Below are 16,590 nucleotides of genomic sequence, written 5' to 3' on the forward strand. Positions count from 1 at the left end.
CCTTCCTTCCTTCCTTCCTTCCTTCCTTCCTTCCTTTAAATCTTTATTTTATCTTCTAATTTCTAGCCACACCCTGTTAACCTCCTACTCTTCTAAAATGGATTGCTTTCTAGAAGCTGCTCCTGGCTGCAGTGCAAAACATTCCTTTGCACCGAATCTCCGACTCCAGAGGACGGCTCCTCTTGTCCCTGCCTTGCCTTTTTTTCCCCCCTCCCTGCCTTGTGTGTTTGTGTTGATTCCTGGCTCGGCCTGATCAGAGGATGCTTGTGGGAATAAGCTTTGTTTTGTGTTGCAGAGCTGCACTGGTTATAAGGTTCTTTGCTTACAGTTCCATACATTTTTCTCCCCTCCTTTAGCTGGATATAGATTACTGCTCACCTAACCCGTGCCAGAATGGAGCACCCTGCTTTAACCGGGCCACAGACTACTTCTGCGCGTGCCCAGAGGACTATGAGGGCAAAAACTGCTCCCACCTCAAAGACCACTGCCGCACCACCACGTGTAAAGGTAAATCTCTTGCCTGCAAGAGCCACAGGCTTTTTCCATAAAGCTGCTGAAAGATGATCTGTGAACCGTGCAGTAGTGAAACACTTCACCCACATTTTTCCCATGAGAGCAATACTTGCTTAGTTTTCTTACAATGAGGCTTCTTGGCGGACTCCAGCGGATTTGATGCTCTCTCCTAAGTAAAGCCTTTTCCAACGATTCCAACAGTTTAGAAGTTTCCTGAAGATCTGGCAAACGCCCGATAGCGCCGTGTGTGTTCTCTGCAATGACTTGGTGGGCTACCTCCTCTTTTCCCCTTCAATGAGACTGCACAATTTTCAGTGCCTGCTCATGTAATTGAGTGAGCGGACCAACCACAGAGGCAGATACCAGACAGTGAGATTCTCTGCACTCTTGGCACGAATAAAGCGATTACAGGGAAGCAATTTCACCTCATGCGCCTAACCTGATCAGACAGGGGGAAAGGAGGGGATTTGGATCCAGTGAAAAAAACAATCTCTCCAAATTGCTTATGAAAGCATGGCAGCTTATCTCTGTTTGTCCCATCGACACCCCACCATGACCTGCTCCTCCACAGCTACAGAGCCCTGGAAAAAGTTCAATTTTTTCCACATTCTTTCACATTAAATCCACTAAATTAAAGCAGTTTATGATAGTTTAACAGAATTGTCTAATCCAGTAAGATTGTAAAATGTAATCACTGCTTTTACCTGTAACCTCTGAATTTATACAAGCTGGAGGAGCTGCAGAGATTAACTGCTCAGGTTGGAGAATCTGACAGGACCTGTTGAGAGGGAGGCTGCCAGTCCGTCCTCTACGCTTAGGCACATTTATTAATAAAAAAATACAATCTAGATGCTACTTCAACCTGCAGATGTTGACAACTGAAGTTCTCTATCTAATCTAGGGGTGTGAAAGATGGTTTTTATATCAGGCCACTCTAACTTTATAAGGTCTTTAAAAGGGCTGGTGTAAAAGTGAACCTTTTGATTTACTTATATCATTTACAAAGAGCACACCGCTCTGGTATTATAACTTTACTGCTGCTTATTTAACACTTTTAAACTCTGAAAGAACACATCCTTCCATTTTATCACATGATCAGCCTGACTTGGCTTTTATGGGCTGGATAAATTACCGTGGGAAGCCAAATCCAGCCCACGGCGATGAGTTTGACACGCGGTCTGAACTCAGTTGGGACTATTTTTCAATATGAAATAGACAAAAATTATTCTCTGGAGACATAGCCCTACAGATCCACTTTGACTCAAAGGGCACGCTGTAAATAAAAAGTTTCTTATTCACTTTCTCCTTTCATTTGAAAATCTCTGTTTAAAAACTGCAGTTTCTCGTTTTAGTGGAATAAGGACACAAATGCTCTTGCAAGACAAACTACTGACCCTTGTTCCTTTTTCTGACTCTTAGCTTGATCCATTAATATCTGTGTCATCTTTCTGCAGTGATAGACAGCTGTACAGTTGCCGTGGCATCTAACAGCACACCAGGAGGAGAGCGCTACATTTCATCAAATGTGTGCGGACCGCACGGCCGCTGTCAGAGCCAAGCAGGGGGTCAGTTCAGCTGCGAGTGCCAGGAGGGCTTCAGAGGCACCTACTGCCACGAGAGTAAGGCCCAATCCACCTCATTCACAGCGTTCTTCACAGCCGTGGCTGATTTTACAGAGTGTCCCTTCAATTCTAGACATAAACGACTGCGAGAGCAACCCGTGTCGTAACGGAGGCACGTGCATCGACAAAGTCAGCATCTACCAGTGCATCTGTGCCGACGGCTGGGAGGGCGACCACTGCGAGATCAGTGAGTAGCACCTCCACCTCATTCTAAAACATTTTAAAACTGTGTCTCAACAAAAAAAAATGTTTGATTGACCGTTTGATATGCCGCCCTCAAATCACACACACACACCCATCTGTTTCCAGACATAGATGACTGCAGCACCAATCCTTGTCATAATGGAGGGACATGTCGAGACCTGGTGTCTGATTTCTTCTGCGAGTGTAAAAACGGCTGGAAAGGAAAAACCTGCCACTCACGTAGGAGCCTCCCCAGCTTTTTTTTTATTTTATTGTCCACACCTGTGTAGTCTGCCTGTGCAGGCTCATGGTATGTGCTCATGGCTGTGCTCAATTATCTATTACCAGAGAAACCCTGAGATTTTTTTTTTTTTTTCACATGTCTGCTGCAGGTGAAAGTCAGTGTGATGAAGCCACTTGCAACAATGGAGGCACCTGCCATGATGAGGGTGACACATTCCAATGCAAGTGCTCCCCGGGATGGGAAGGCACAACGTGCAACATAGGTGAGCAGCTTGGGGTTTTAACCTTCATGTTTTTGCCAAATTATAATCGCAAATGAAGTTTAAACTGAAATCCATCACAGTAAATTGACTTTAAGATATTCTAGAGGGTAAATGTGTCTCATTTAATGATGGTATAGATCCAGCAGCTCTGTAAAGGCCTCTGAGATTTTTCGGAGAACACTGGTGAACAAAACGTCTTAAAGACAGGAAGGAAAAAGGCAGAGCAATTGAGGATAACATTTGGGAGATCTTTAAAAGGCAGATGGAGGTTATAAAACGAAATAAATATCAATTTATGTTAGAAACAGCTCATTGCAAAGTAGGAAGTAGTTATCTGAAAAACTTCTCAGGCACTAAATATGCCATGTTTAATATTTCCTTGCAAAATTTGCATTATGCTTTAAGTCTAAGATATGACAAAACATTGCATTCAACTCTTAAACAAACCTACCGAAATGCAATCATTTACAGACCAAGTGAGGAGAGCTTTCATTTAAAAAGCAACCCCATGGTAACTCTGGTGGAGCTGCAGCTTGAGAGGACAGCTATTAGTTATGCATACGATTCAGACTAATCTGCACAACAAATAACAGACGCTACTTCATGCCGAGGTGGCTTTTTTCATTTCTAATAAATCAGGATAGCTTTTTATAGGTGTGAGCTAAAACTTTTTATTTGCAGAAAAAAAAAACATGCATAATTTTGCTTAGATTTCACAACGGCTCACCGCTTTGCTCTAAGATGTGCAATGGGATTTAAAATGCCTTTAAGCGGTGTTATAAAATGACAAAATGTATAAAAAATGTGATTTCTCCCTCAGCTCCGTCTTGACTCAGTTACTCATCAGATTTGCTCTGATCATAAAATGATTTTTTTATCCCTCGACTCTGTCAGCACTCTCTAGTTGTCTCTTCTCCATCTTTGCCCATTTGTCAGTGCTGACAGATATCCGTTTAAGTTCCCTGATTGCGTTGACAGTGCACATCAAAGCTAAAGAATGCAAGGGAAAAAAAAGGAAGGCCAACCCGAACCAGTTTTAATCGCGTCATCATATGTTTAAGGTGTATGCCTGAATGATTGTTGCATTTATTAATTCCCTCCCCCACTCTTTCTCAGCCAAAAACTCCAGCTGTCTGCCCAACCCTTGTGAGAATGGAGGGACCTGTGTGGTGAAGGGGGATTCCTTCACCTGCGTCTGCAAGGAAGGCTGGGAGGGCTCCACATGCACTCAGAGTAAGTGGAATGAATAAGGTGGACATTTATTGCTAAATAAATAATTGCTAAACTCATGCATCCCATCAACGTTTGATCTGCTGGCCCTTTTTCGTGCTCTCCTCAAACGTTTCTCCCCTCTCTGGCGGATGCTGGCCATGAGAGGAGAAAGCAAAGGAGGAGAAAGAGAAGGGCAGAGGAAAGTGAAGACAGATGTTTCTTCCCTGGTCCCACCCCCCCTCCCCTCTCCCTCTTTCTGTCGTTGCATTCCTATCCAAATAGTGACATGTCTGCTTGTTCTACAGCCTTCCTGTATTCCCCCAACTTTCCCGGGATCCCTGCCCTGTACGCTTGCAGTCCAGAACATAAATTCCTCTTGTAGCCGTTCCTTTTTAGAAGAGGGGATGAAATGGGAGTTTTAGGGTGTGGAGGTGTACGGTCACTTTTTTTGGGTGCTGCAGTATTAATGCAATGTGGATCAGCTTATTATGCCTCTGCACTCACAAGCTCAGACGTGCTAAAGTTGCTGCTAAAGTGCTCTGAACACCTTCCACGTGTGGGTGGAGAGGTAAAGAGAAAATAAATAACACCACCACACTCACCAGTTTTTTTCCTTTTTTTTTCTTCCCCTTCCACCCTTTCTTTCTTACAGATACCAACGACTGCAGTCCCCACCCATGGTAAGTGGAAGCAAAACATTTCCTGTAGATTTCAACTGGTGTAAACAAGCTGCTCCTCCTGTGCGGCTCACCTCACCTGCATGCTGAGAATCGGGCAAACACCCTCCCTTCCTCGTCATTCCTGGGATGCAATCGCCTAACCCTGTTTTGCGAGCTCCCATGTGTGACTCTCGCCAAACAAAACGCTTTCAAATTCTTAAGCCCACGTTTGAAGTCATAAAAAAAAAAAACTTACTAGTATCTTTGAAGTTTTTGAGAATCATCATTTGTTAATTGTTAGAAAACTTCAACTAAAAATGCTTTTTCTTTTTTATCTGCAGCTATAACAGTGGGACCTGTGTAGATGGGGATAACTGGTACCGCTGTGAATGCGCCCCTGGTTTCGCCGGTCCAGACTGTCGGATCAGTGAGTATTAACCCCGCCTCCAATTTATATCCAAATACCTATTTGGAGAATATACGCACCAATCAATGCACTGGAGTACACAGCAACAGGTGAGGGAGGGGCAGTCCCTTCTTTGATTAAAGGTCCTCACAGCCTGAGAAAAATCCAATCATTCTACAACAGCTGCACTGAGAAATCGGTGCAATAAAGCAATAATCTTTGGTGCAGGTGTTACACTGAAGGAAGAAGACTCGGAGCTATCCATCTTTTTCCTAAGTGAGGTTTTAAATGTGAAGTCAGAGGAAGGATGAAGGTCTTATATCCTATTTAAATGGAAACAGTGTTTTCTAGGATGTTGAGGATATAGAACATCCGTGTGGAGTTTAAAACGGTGCTATTTTGCTTCAGAAAATGTCTACCTCTATAAAGGTATGGAAATGGCAATTGAGGAAACATGACCAACATCTCAAGGCTGCAAATAAAGGAAGAGACTTTCAGCAGTTAACATGAAAGCAAATTTGCTCAGCTTTGAGTCATGTTAATGTAAAGTTCTACATTATTTTTGGAAAATATTTTTTAAGCTGCCTACATGTTGCTGAAGGCGGACAAAAATGTCAATTGTAACAACTTTATTGGTATAATAATGCTTTACAGACTGCTCCTCTAAATGTTTCAGGATGCTACCTCTGCTTTTAATATACATGTTAAGAGATTTTCTGGTGTTCCTGTAGCTTATGTAGTTCTTATAGAGGAATCATAATATTTTTAAATCATCAGCTCAACGTTTAACTAATCTGTCGCAAAACTCTGATCTGTGCATCTTTGCTGTTGACCCCGTCAGTCAGTCAGATCATGCCTCACAGACGGACAATCAGTCACTTGCAAATGAAAGGTCTAGTCGGCCAATTATCTGAACGCCGGGCTGCAGGCCAGCCTGAGCCATTTTGGTGTCACTCCACCGGCCGTGTTGCTGTCCCCAGGGGTAAAGCAGCTTAGCGAGCCAGCAGCTAATCAGCCATGCTCTCTGACACTGATTACTCAGACTGTTTTCCCTCTTAAAGGCTTTCAGATGGTCACATTCTTTCCCATTGCAAACCCTTTGTTCTGCTTAGTCCAACCTTTAGCTGCTGCATACCTGCTAATGACGCTGACTTTTTTAAAAAAAGTTACAAAAAAAAAAAGGGGGGCTTTCCAGGACTCATTTGCTCATCAAACTTTCTTGTAGTTTAAACAAAGGTGCATGAATGAACTCTTAGATTTTCTCATTGCAATATTTGAATTTTATTTCCTAACCAAAATATTTCTTCTGCCTCTCCATAACAGATATTAACGAGTGCCAATCCTCTCCTTGCGCGCTGGGATCCACCTGCGTGGACGAGATCAACGGATACCGCTGCCTGTGTCCACCAGACAGAACTGGACTCCACTGTCAAGACAGTATGTCATCACAGGAAGGAGAAAATAAGCTGGTTATTGTGGATAAATGTTTCTCACAAAGCATGTTTTTTTTTTTTTCTAACACAGAAACGAGGAAACATTGCTCCAGTAATGGGCATGTTACCCTGGATGGAGCCAGCTGGGAAGAAGACTGCAACATCTGTCACTGCTCCAATGGAAAAGTGATGTGCACAAAGGTAGGTTTCAATTCACTCAGATTTGCAGTAGCCTGATCTCACACTGAAAGGTTTTAGAAAGCAAATTATTTATAGCTGAATTACCTATTTTAGTCTGATTAGACCTCCTGTTAATGTAGAGGGAGTTAATATTAGACTAGTGGAGAGATCTTTGATAATAATTGTTAGATTTAAAATAAAACCATCATATCTGGCAAGTCCCTTTAGGAAACTGCCCTTGTTTATGTTTGTAAATGTAGGACACATAAGCCTGTGTTGTTTCTCTTTTTTAGAATTATTTTATTTTTTCAACCTTTAGATCAAATGCATTGAAAGTTTTTAAGCTGAAAGCAAAATATTAAAATTGATGTCATTTAATTCACCTGATAGTTGACCCTTTATATGTTCCCATTGTAGTTTTCTAAAAGTTTTTTATATGATTTATGAAGATCAACAAACTTTTACTGTAAATAAATGATACTATTTGTATTTTTTTCTTCATACCTTTACTGAGCTAAACATGCCAATAGTTTTATCAGCTGGAATTTGTGCTCAGATTTTCATACACTGCTGCAGCCACAGTCTCTACCAGTGGTCTAAATTAATGTAAATCATGAATGAAAGGTGTTGTTTACTTAATGTGGGGCTGTGAAGTGCACGATGCCTCTGTTTACGGACGACAGGAGTTCTGCGGGGAACCTCACACAAAGTGGTTATTGACACAAAGGTTGTATTTGTGGGTGTGTATCGTTCTCGGCTGTAGGTAGGGCCCAGCTCGCTCTCAACAACACTGTCTGGGTGGAGTCGGTTTGGGAGTGTCGAATTCTATACTGGGATGATGCCGTTTGTTTTGAAAAGAAACACAATGGCTGTATTGATGATTGGGGTCAGATGAATTTTCAGATGAATTTCCCACAGCCGCGCTGGGCCAATTGGAGACCTTGGGGTTTCAAGGAGCAGCTTGAGGTTGTGTTATCATGCTAGTTTATCACTAGATGCACAATGGTGTTTTAGTATTGCAGCTGAAGGGGTGAAAATGATCAGGAAGTGTATTTGCTTACCATTGTTACAACTATGGGTTTCATGCCTCATGATGCGTGTGTCTGCGCACAAAATACATTTTTTTTTATTGCCTAAATAACTCTGACATTTTCTGGAAATGCATGTGACCTCATCGAACATGGCTGGCAGTAGGGTTACACCCGCAGAGTGGCAAAAAAGCCAGAAATGGAAGAAAATATGAAACGATGTAGAGCTGCAGGACGGATTTGAACAGGCTGTTGCCGCTTTAACAAGCACAAAGCGATGACCCAACCCAAAATGCATCACACGCTTGGATTATTATGTGATGCTGTAACGTTTTCCCCCATTTCCGCAGATGTGGTGCGGCCCAAAGTTGTGCAAACTCGGCGCCAAAGGCAGAGGTGGTTGCCCCCCGGATCAGAGCTGCATGCCCCTCAGAGAAGCCCACTGCTTTGTGAAACCCTGCCTGGAGCTCGGAGAATGCTGGGGCTCCAGCCCCCCTCAGCCTCCAATCAAATGCCACCCCAGCTCCTCTTACCAGGACAACAGCTGCGCCAACATCACCTTAATCTTAAAAAGGGAGATCATGCCTGTGGTAAGTTCCCCCAGCACCGGGAATAAGAGATTAAATTATCCTTATATTTGTTTTTATGCCTCTCCATGGGACTGGTCGTAAATAAAAATGAAAGAACAACGTGTGAAAGATCATGTTTAGAGAAAGTCGTTAGGCAATAAAAAAAAAAAAGTAAAGAATTCATGGATCATTAAATAAATGGAGTGTGTTAGTATTCCTGCCTTCTATGATTCCACTGTCTGATTCCAAATGTTTTAGTGGGATGAAGTCAATGCATCGTCAGGACTTCAGATCTTCGAAAATCTGTCATTTTGAACCATTTTGCCAAAATAGCCTCAGTGATCGAGTTTTATTCTTCATTCCTGTGCACAATGTTAGCCTATGCCTGATTTCTTCTTTGTGTCTAGGGCTCGACTGTGGAAGGCGTATGTAAGCAGTTGAGGAACCTGAACGTAATTAGGAATTTTTCCTTGGAGCATTCTGTAACCATAACCTGTGACCCGTCGTTCTCTGCCAGCAATGAGATCCACGTCTGCCTGGTGAGTGCCTCCTTCCACTTTGCCATATTTTTCTCCCTTGCTGACAAATCTTTGATATATGGCCTTTGGTTTGCATTCCCAGCGGCAGTTAAAGATGCTGTAATGGAGTTATATTGTGTTCTGTATTGTACATGGGCGCCAGTCTTGTAAAGGGATTTTATGACTTATTTTTTTTTGTTTTTGTTTTTTTTTTCTTTAAATTCAGTCCACTGATGACCATCGCTTGGATCGCAATCCCATCAAAGAGATTATTGACCGGATAATTGACCTGGTGAGCAAGAGGAACGGGAACAACACAATCCTCTCCGCCATCATTAAAGTGCAAGGGCCGAGACCCGGCAAAACTGGTATGAAACCAATTCTTCAGTTCTAGACGTGCACACACTTGATCAGATAGTGCCACACCTTAGATATGACAGCAACACTTAGGCACTAAAGAAAAATGTGTTTATTTAAAAGGCATTTCCTTTCCCCTCCCATGCATGGATCCTCCCAGCTCTGCCATGCAATGGCAGTTGTAGCAGAGCGTTAACAGAGACGATCCAGTAATTCAGGATAAAAAGCAGAGCTGCTTTGCTGTGTGGGTTTAGATGGGTTCTTTGTGAGACTGCATGTGTCCTCCATCCATCAAAATGGTGACAGCAGCCTGTGCCTTAGCCAAAGACGGTGCCTTCTCAACAAAACTCCCCTTTTTTTTATATTATTTTGCTTCATTTCACTTTATAAGATCATAAGAAGAACATGGAAATGTAAATATATTTGCATGTTTGCATGCAAATATGAATATAAAAATATTGTAACTGAATTTGCCAAGAAGTGGAGCATTACTTAGCTGAACGGATCGGTGGGACAGCTGTTAATTGTTTAAACTTGACCTTTATGACAGGTTGGTCACAAGGAAACCATAAAAGGTCTTTAAATTGTATTTTTTAGGAAGCATTTATTTCTTCAGTCTGACAAAATGAGGTGTAAACTTTCTGACTTGCATGCAAAACGCTGCTAAAACAAAAACACGCATCAGCCACTGCAGCATGATGGTGGAGGAGTCATCTTCAGTGGGATCTTACTAACATGTTCTCTTCTTCCGTCAGATTACCTTGTGCCCCTCCTCTCCTCCATTTTCATCATCATCTGGTTCCTCCTGCTGCTCTCCGTCCTACTATGGTGCATGCGGCGGCGGCGGAAACAGAGCAACCACAACGGGACATCGCCGACCTGCTCCGAGGACAACACCACCAACAACGTGCGGGAGCACCTCAACCAGATCAAGAACCCTATAGAGAAGCACGTGGGTCTGACGGTGGCCATCAAAGACTATGAAAACAAGAACTCAATCATTGCCAAAATAAGGACAAATCATCCCGATGGGGATGAGGACGACAAGGAGAGGCACTTACAGAAGAGCCGCTTCGCCAAACAGCCAGCATACACGCTGGTGGAGAGGGACGAGAAGGCGCCCATCTCCAATCCCAACCCATCGTCCAAGCATCCTAACTGGACTAACAAACAGGACAACAGGGACTTGGAGACGGCAAACAGCATAAACAGGATGGACTATATAGTATAGCAGACAGCTGTGTTGCTGTGCAACCAAGCCTTATTCCTTCACACCCAGGTGGTGGGTGAAAACGGGGAGCCTCGGCATGTGTGGTTATTAAACGGTCATGTCATTTGTTGACCCCCTCAGTATTTTTCACGTATTCCCCGTGTTAATTTAAGTTTTGACAAGCTGGCTTACACTGGCAGTGACGGTTGCTTTCGTTGGCTGGAAACACAAGGCACTGGTCTACATTTCACCGTAGAGCTACTCGCTGAAAGTGTCCTCTGTTGCATTTCATTTCCTCCCCCTGCTTTTTTAAAATCTGTTGGACAAATAGAAGGGGGGGGGGGGGCTTCTGGTGTAATTGTTGTTGAATGACTAAACCTACACGACGTGTTCGACACTAGAGCTAATTAATTTGTTTTAGTAAGCGTTTGAATTCCTTCTAGTTTCATTTGGAGAAAGTGCCTTTTTTCAGCTTTTAGACTCGAGCAACTGTCAAATAAGAGGAGAAAAAAAATCCACTTTATTATTTATTTTAACTTTTTTGGGGCAAGAGAGAAGAAATGGTTCAGTGTCAGCGGTTGCTGCCAATATGAAGAATTTATGTGACAATTTAGAACTTGTAGATATGTACATTTTTTATTAATCATTGTGTATATTTGATTTATTAACTTAATAATCAAGAGCCTTAAAGATATCATTCCTTTTTATTTATATGTTCTGTCTAGTTTGAAGGTTCTGATAGCGGCAGAAGCTTTCCATTTCTTTTTAAAACCTTTTTTTTTTTTTTGTTTGATAAAAGGCAAATTTCAAATTTGAGAAGACGAGACGGGAACTTCAACGCCTGAAAACTCCACTCGTTTTTTTTTTTTTTAACATTTGACATTTCATTGTTGCCAGGACCTTAATCCAAGCCAAGTGAGGTTAGGACGACAAAAAGATCTCCTTCGGCTGCGAGAGTTGGACATGGTGGCAAACATATTGCTTGCCGCTAATGGATATAAATTAACTTGTAAGGGAACAAAAATTCTTCAGCAGCTTCGGTTTTTAATCCACCCACGTATTTCAAAGGCTGTCGAATTCCCATCTGCTTTAGTCAGCGTGATACTTGAACAGCAGGGGGGCAATGGGAACACTGATGCAAACACTGCCTTCCTCTGCTAACGTTCGCTTTGTTTCTGTGCACATAAAAAAAAAAAAAGAAAAAAAAAAAAAGGACGAGGCTCTTTAAAAAAACGTTTTATCTCATTTGTTAACCTTTTAAGATCTTGGCAACAGTTTGTCCTTTCAGACTTCTTTTTGTGTTATGAACTTGAGAGTTATGTGTTGATCTGGCAATATATTTTTTGAAAAGTCATATTTATTAAATATTTTGTATGAAAAGAGAATTAAAAGTTGTCTTTGTTCTGGAGAAATCGAGTTCAGAGTCTGTGTCTGTGACGCATCTGGGGCCAGAACATGTCAGAGCACATTATGAGAGCACTTCTCATGCAGCTGGCGTGGGAACCCAGGCTGGAAACACTTCATAGGCTCCCATCCTGGTCCCTGTCCAAATATGTTTACAGCTAATTGTGTTGTAGCCGGCCATCCTCGCATCAGGTCAGAAATACCTCCACACCCCATGATCCTCTCACAATGTTTCCCCTTGTTAGTCCGGCCCAAAGCTGCGGACTTTCTTTAAAAACCGGACAGACGCGCAGGGATCAGAGTTTAAGGAGAATCTCTTGGGAATATGTTTGACAGGATTAAAACAGAGACCAGGGATTAGCAACACCTCCCTAGGATGACCCTAAAACATTAGGACCCGGCTGATCTAATCCGTCTCCAGGAGAACAGAACTGGCTTCTGATGACGAGTCGTCTCTAGTTACAGCTTCAAATACCGCTGTTGGCCAGACCTCCCTGTAAAGCTGCCATAAGCATTAGCCAATCTGCTCTGTGTTTGAAAGATTATAAAAATGAAATCCAAATTATTCAGTTTTTTTTTTTTTTGCATCATTCCAAGAGTTTTCTTTCGTTGGAAGCTACAAACTCATTGACATAAGAGATGGATTAATACTTTAATCAGTTATATGTGAGACTCAGCTCTTCAAATAACCACTGCTGCTGAAGCAGTTGCTCATATTTAATAGGAATCTATGATAAAAACCACGGTGCTTCATTGAAATTGTTTTTCATTTTCACAACTGTTAAATTCATTACTTCTGTCATTGATACTAATCCCTGTATTTCACAAACTAGGCATGATCACAAAGGATGCATGGTTTTCATAACTCTTACAAATAATCTGCAAGTGAGGAATCCATTTGTTCTTTGCCCCCTCTAATTAACTCCAGCCTGAGTCGCATAAGTAAATAAGTTGTTCTTTGAAGATCTCCGAGGTTTGTTAGATGACATTAGTAAGAAAACCGCAGCACGGACAAACGAAACGAAAAACCGTGGGAAAGGAGAAGGCCTATCAGAGAAACGGCCAGTGTGCTGAGAGTAGCTCTGGAGGAGCTGCAGGGATCCATAGCTCGGAATGGCCACTCTAAAGCGACCACCACACTGTGAAACAGCGATGGCATCATGCTGTGGCGAAGCTTTCAATGAAACCAATTCAGAGTTGTTGAGGAAAAATGTTTTAATTGAAGCTTATTTGTACAATAGAATGGACCAGTCAGAATAAAGATGGTTTCTGCTTAGTCTGACTGAACAAAGCTTTCTGCCAGAAAGTTTGCAAAGCTGTTAATCACATTGCAACGATCAGCTTTAACAACAGGATGTAAACTAAGCCTTAAACTTCTGAACGTGTCTGAGTTTTTTTATTTGGGGCCATCGGAATAAAAGGGGCTATATACAAACACAAAGCTTTTCAAATTTTATTTCTGGAAAAGAATAAAATAAAAAAAAATAAAATACAAAAAACTCCTCCTTTCTGCCCTCTCAGTTGAGTCCTACTCTGTGTTTTTCTTAAAATCTCAACAAAATCCATTAAAGTTTATGGATGAAACTTTAAAAAATGTGGGAAAGCTCAAGGGGTGTAAAAACTTTTGCTATACTCTGCATTCGATGGATTAGGAAATATGTATTCAATAAAATTTACATGACAAATGTCTGAAAAAATAAAATAAGAATAGGGTGATGAAATAAGTCTGGAAACTGCCATCAATCACATCAGAGCTTCAGCGGGGATACTGGACCCTTTTCAGACCCGTAGGAGCCAGCATTTCAGACTGAAAGCCATGACGTACTGCACGGCTCCTGACTGTCTCAAACCCCTGAGCTTTAACACAAAACCAAATCTATTCCCCTATAAAGGTTTTTTTTTTTACTTCATTTGCAGAACTCCGTACTCTATACTTAAAACAGGCCTGTTTTAAGTATTTGTCAAGAGAAAACTCCAATAATTTAGTTTAAATTGACAAAAAGTGGTTAACATTTGATTTAAGTCACAAGAATAATGTGTTAAAAAGAACAAGTAAAGTTTTCTAGAGACCACATGAGCTGCAAGCATGCAGCCTGACAGAATAAAATCTCCAACACCGTGGCGTCAGGGATCTTTCCTTCAGCTTTCCTTTCCCTCTCAGGACCTCTTCGTTCGTCGTAATCTGGAGGTTCTGGGCACGTTTTCACTCCCCTCCACACTGAGTGCAGATCTGGAACCAATAGAGGAGCCCGAGGATGCGGGCTTGACAGATAGGCCCCTCAGACTTGCGGCTGGCCTGTTTTGGTTTGTCTTTGCTGTGTTATTGCTTGTAAGGAGGAGCCTCTGGGCCTGTTTCCCTGGAGTAAGCAGCTCTACTTCCAGTGTGGTTTTCTTGCACTCGGAGACAGGGAAAGCCTTGGACTCTGCCATCACTACGACTGTAGGAAGTGGCAGCGGAGGAGGGAGGTTTTGGTTGGATGTTTGCGAGGTAGAGCGGATTTGCACTGGGGCTGAAGGGCTTCCAAGGCACGTTTTCTTGGCCAGTTGTAAGCCAGGATCTTCCCCAGCATCACTGGGCTCGCACCTCTTGCCGCTCTTCTGTGTTATTTCATGGCTTGACTCATGCTTTTGCTTTTGAGCAGACCGTATCTCAGCCTCAAGTTCAATTAAGGCCTCGCTGCAAGGCACCTTGTGGTTTGCCTCCAGGGGTGCGTTCGGCTCAGACGTGGGCACGGCCTCTGGTCTTGGGTCTGAATGCCTAGCTTTATGTTCCAGTTTCTGCTTTTTGGGGAAGCCTCTCTGGTCCATCTGCTGCATCTCAGTCATAGAACCACAGATCTCTTGCTGGACACAGGCTTGTTTGGCTCTACAAAAAAAAAAAAAAGTTTAAAGCATGGAACAAACATTGTGAGCGTCCTCTTTGACTGGTGGGGTTGGAAAGCATTAGATCATACTTACATCTTTTGAAGCACAGACTTCTTTGTTTTTCTCGGGCTGTGTAAAAGCTCTCGGATTTCTCCCACACTGGAAAAATATTCTGATCTGGTTTGCTCACCCAGCTCAGGCTAGAGAGGACAAACAGAATAGGTGTAAACAAAGGGGATTTTGTTGGCTGCATCCCTTGATGGAAGGAGGAAATGTAAATACGTTGTGGGAATGAAGGGAAATAAGGACAATCAGAAGAGAAAATATGAATCTATTCTGGATACAAGAGATTTTCATGAAATTGAGGAAAAAAAGCTGATATTTGGTTCCTTAAAGGGTTAAATCTTAAAGTTTAATACATCCACATACTCTAGGGGGGAGCCTGTGAGGCAGAACCTGGAACAAGCCAAAAATTGGATCTCACCAACATGTGCCCTCAACGGGCCACTAATGAAGGTTAATCACATGCCGTTTTTTTTTTCCCTTGGCTGACCGAGAACAGACTCCAGTTTTATTAGAGTACAGAAGATGCGGGTAGTAAATTGAGCAGAACTTGGAGGTAAAGACTCAGATTGTCATAAATTAATTGCAATAAAAATATGGTACAGTGTGCAGGCAGGCCCATTCCAGATTATTTGATTGCTCCCTTAGAGTAAGGCTGGAGATATACAGCCCCTTACAAAAGTATCCATACTCTCTGATCTTCTTTATGATTTGTTTTGTTTTTTTCACATTATAACCACAGAATCAAAGTAATTCTATGTGATTGACCGACGTAATGAGGGTCATCCTTTTTGATGTGAAAATGTTTTAAAATGTGCCACACCAACCAAAACATTGTCGACCACTTTAACTGACACGTCTCAAGGAAGAGCATGAATTAGAGAGCTGATAATAGGCCCATTGTGACTCTGGGGGAGCTGCAGAAATCCACAGCTCAGGTGGGAGAATCTGAGGACAGACACCTTTCAAATGCAACAAATCTGGTCTTCCTTGAAAAGAGGAATTCTTTGTTGAAGTTGGGCCTAATTCTATCCCATATACAGCACGCAGCAAACATGGAAGAAAGTCCTCTGATCAGATGAAACCGTTCTGAGCACAAAATCCACTATGAAACATGGTGGCCGGAGCATGATGCTGTGGGGAGGCGTTTCTCAAACAAAGAGAACCGCTCCAGGTGGTCAGACTCCATGGAAAGATGAATGGTGCCAAGTTCAGGATAATCCTGAAACCACACAAATGGTTTACAGCCAGGGCTGCAACAGAGGTGTTTAGATTAAGAAATATACATGTAGTATCATTATTTCCTCTTTACAACTACGCTTCTATATTGGTGCATTACATTTTGTGGCTAAGACATGAATACTTGTGCATTTTATCATAAAACTGACCCACTAATACAATTTAAGATATTCGGATGACAAGTGGAAAATATAGCCTCCATGATAAAAGAAAATCAGGGTTTAGGAATGTCTCAGTTAAGCCAATAGGAGTGGTTACTTCACTGTGGACAACCATTTTGGGCACGATGACAATGCAACTCACAGACCCTTGTCCCTTGCATGACTGAAAACTACAGTGTGTCACAGCGGGGAAAAGAAACCACATCGACGTTTAATCTGGGAAAATACAACAGAGTGGCCAGCATGTTTATTTAATATCGTCCGTTTCTCAGATCATTGCGCTCCTATAAAATGGTTCGTAAAATGATCAATGTGCTCTTTAAGACGGGGAAAGCCGATGTGGTGAGCGCTGGCGTCCACCAGTTGTTTTTAAAAGCAGAATGAAAAATCATTAAGGTCCACTTCCACAAACATGATACCAGCAGCAACGCGGGAGATAAGGAGTAATTGCCCAAAGCTTGC

At 42.3% G+C, this 16,590-nt stretch overlaps 2 protein-coding genes across 2 annotated transcripts in view; one reads left to right on the top strand and one right to left on the bottom strand.

Moving 5' to 3' along the window:
- Positions 1 to 11,780, top strand: part of jag1 (jagged 1) — a 34,662-nt gene extending 22,882 nt beyond the window's left edge. The window contains exons 13-26 of the mRNA XM_015387968.1: positions 357 to 507; positions 1,968 to 2,132; positions 2,209 to 2,322; positions 2,445 to 2,558; positions 2,711 to 2,824; positions 3,941 to 4,057; positions 4,689 to 4,716; positions 5,037 to 5,122; positions 6,425 to 6,538; positions 6,626 to 6,735; positions 8,093 to 8,332; positions 8,719 to 8,850; positions 9,056 to 9,197; positions 9,942 to 11,780. Coding sequence (XP_015243454.1) covers positions 357 to 507; positions 1,968 to 2,132; positions 2,209 to 2,322; positions 2,445 to 2,558; positions 2,711 to 2,824; positions 3,941 to 4,057; positions 4,689 to 4,716; positions 5,037 to 5,122; positions 6,425 to 6,538; positions 6,626 to 6,735; positions 8,093 to 8,332; positions 8,719 to 8,850; positions 9,056 to 9,197; positions 9,942 to 10,417 — 2,103 coding nt within the window. The 3' untranslated portion in view covers positions 10,418 to 11,780. The remainder of the gene's footprint in view (positions 1 to 356; positions 508 to 1,967; positions 2,133 to 2,208; positions 2,323 to 2,444; positions 2,559 to 2,710; positions 2,825 to 3,940; positions 4,058 to 4,688; positions 4,717 to 5,036; positions 5,123 to 6,424; positions 6,539 to 6,625; positions 6,736 to 8,092; positions 8,333 to 8,718; positions 8,851 to 9,055; positions 9,198 to 9,941) is intronic.
- Positions 11,781 to 11,880: 100 nt separating this feature from the next.
- Positions 11,881 to 16,590, bottom strand: part of slx4ip (SLX4 interacting protein) — a 55,097-nt gene continuing 50,387 nt past the window's right edge. The window contains exons 8-9 of the mRNA XM_015387969.1: positions 14,759 to 14,865; positions 11,881 to 14,666 (exon numbers count right to left, since the gene is read on the bottom strand). Coding sequence (XP_015243455.1) covers positions 13,958 to 14,666; positions 14,759 to 14,865 — 816 coding nt within the window. The 3' untranslated portion in view covers positions 11,881 to 13,957. The remainder of the gene's footprint in view (positions 14,667 to 14,758; positions 14,866 to 16,590) is intronic.

This window comes from Cyprinodon variegatus, unplaced genomic scaffold (genome assembly GCF_000732505.1).
Source record: "Cyprinodon variegatus isolate N-32 unplaced genomic scaffold, C_variegatus-1.0 Scaffold409, whole genome shotgun sequence".
NCBI classification, from domain to species: domain Eukaryota; kingdom Metazoa; phylum Chordata; class Actinopteri; order Cyprinodontiformes; family Cyprinodontidae; genus Cyprinodon; species Cyprinodon variegatus.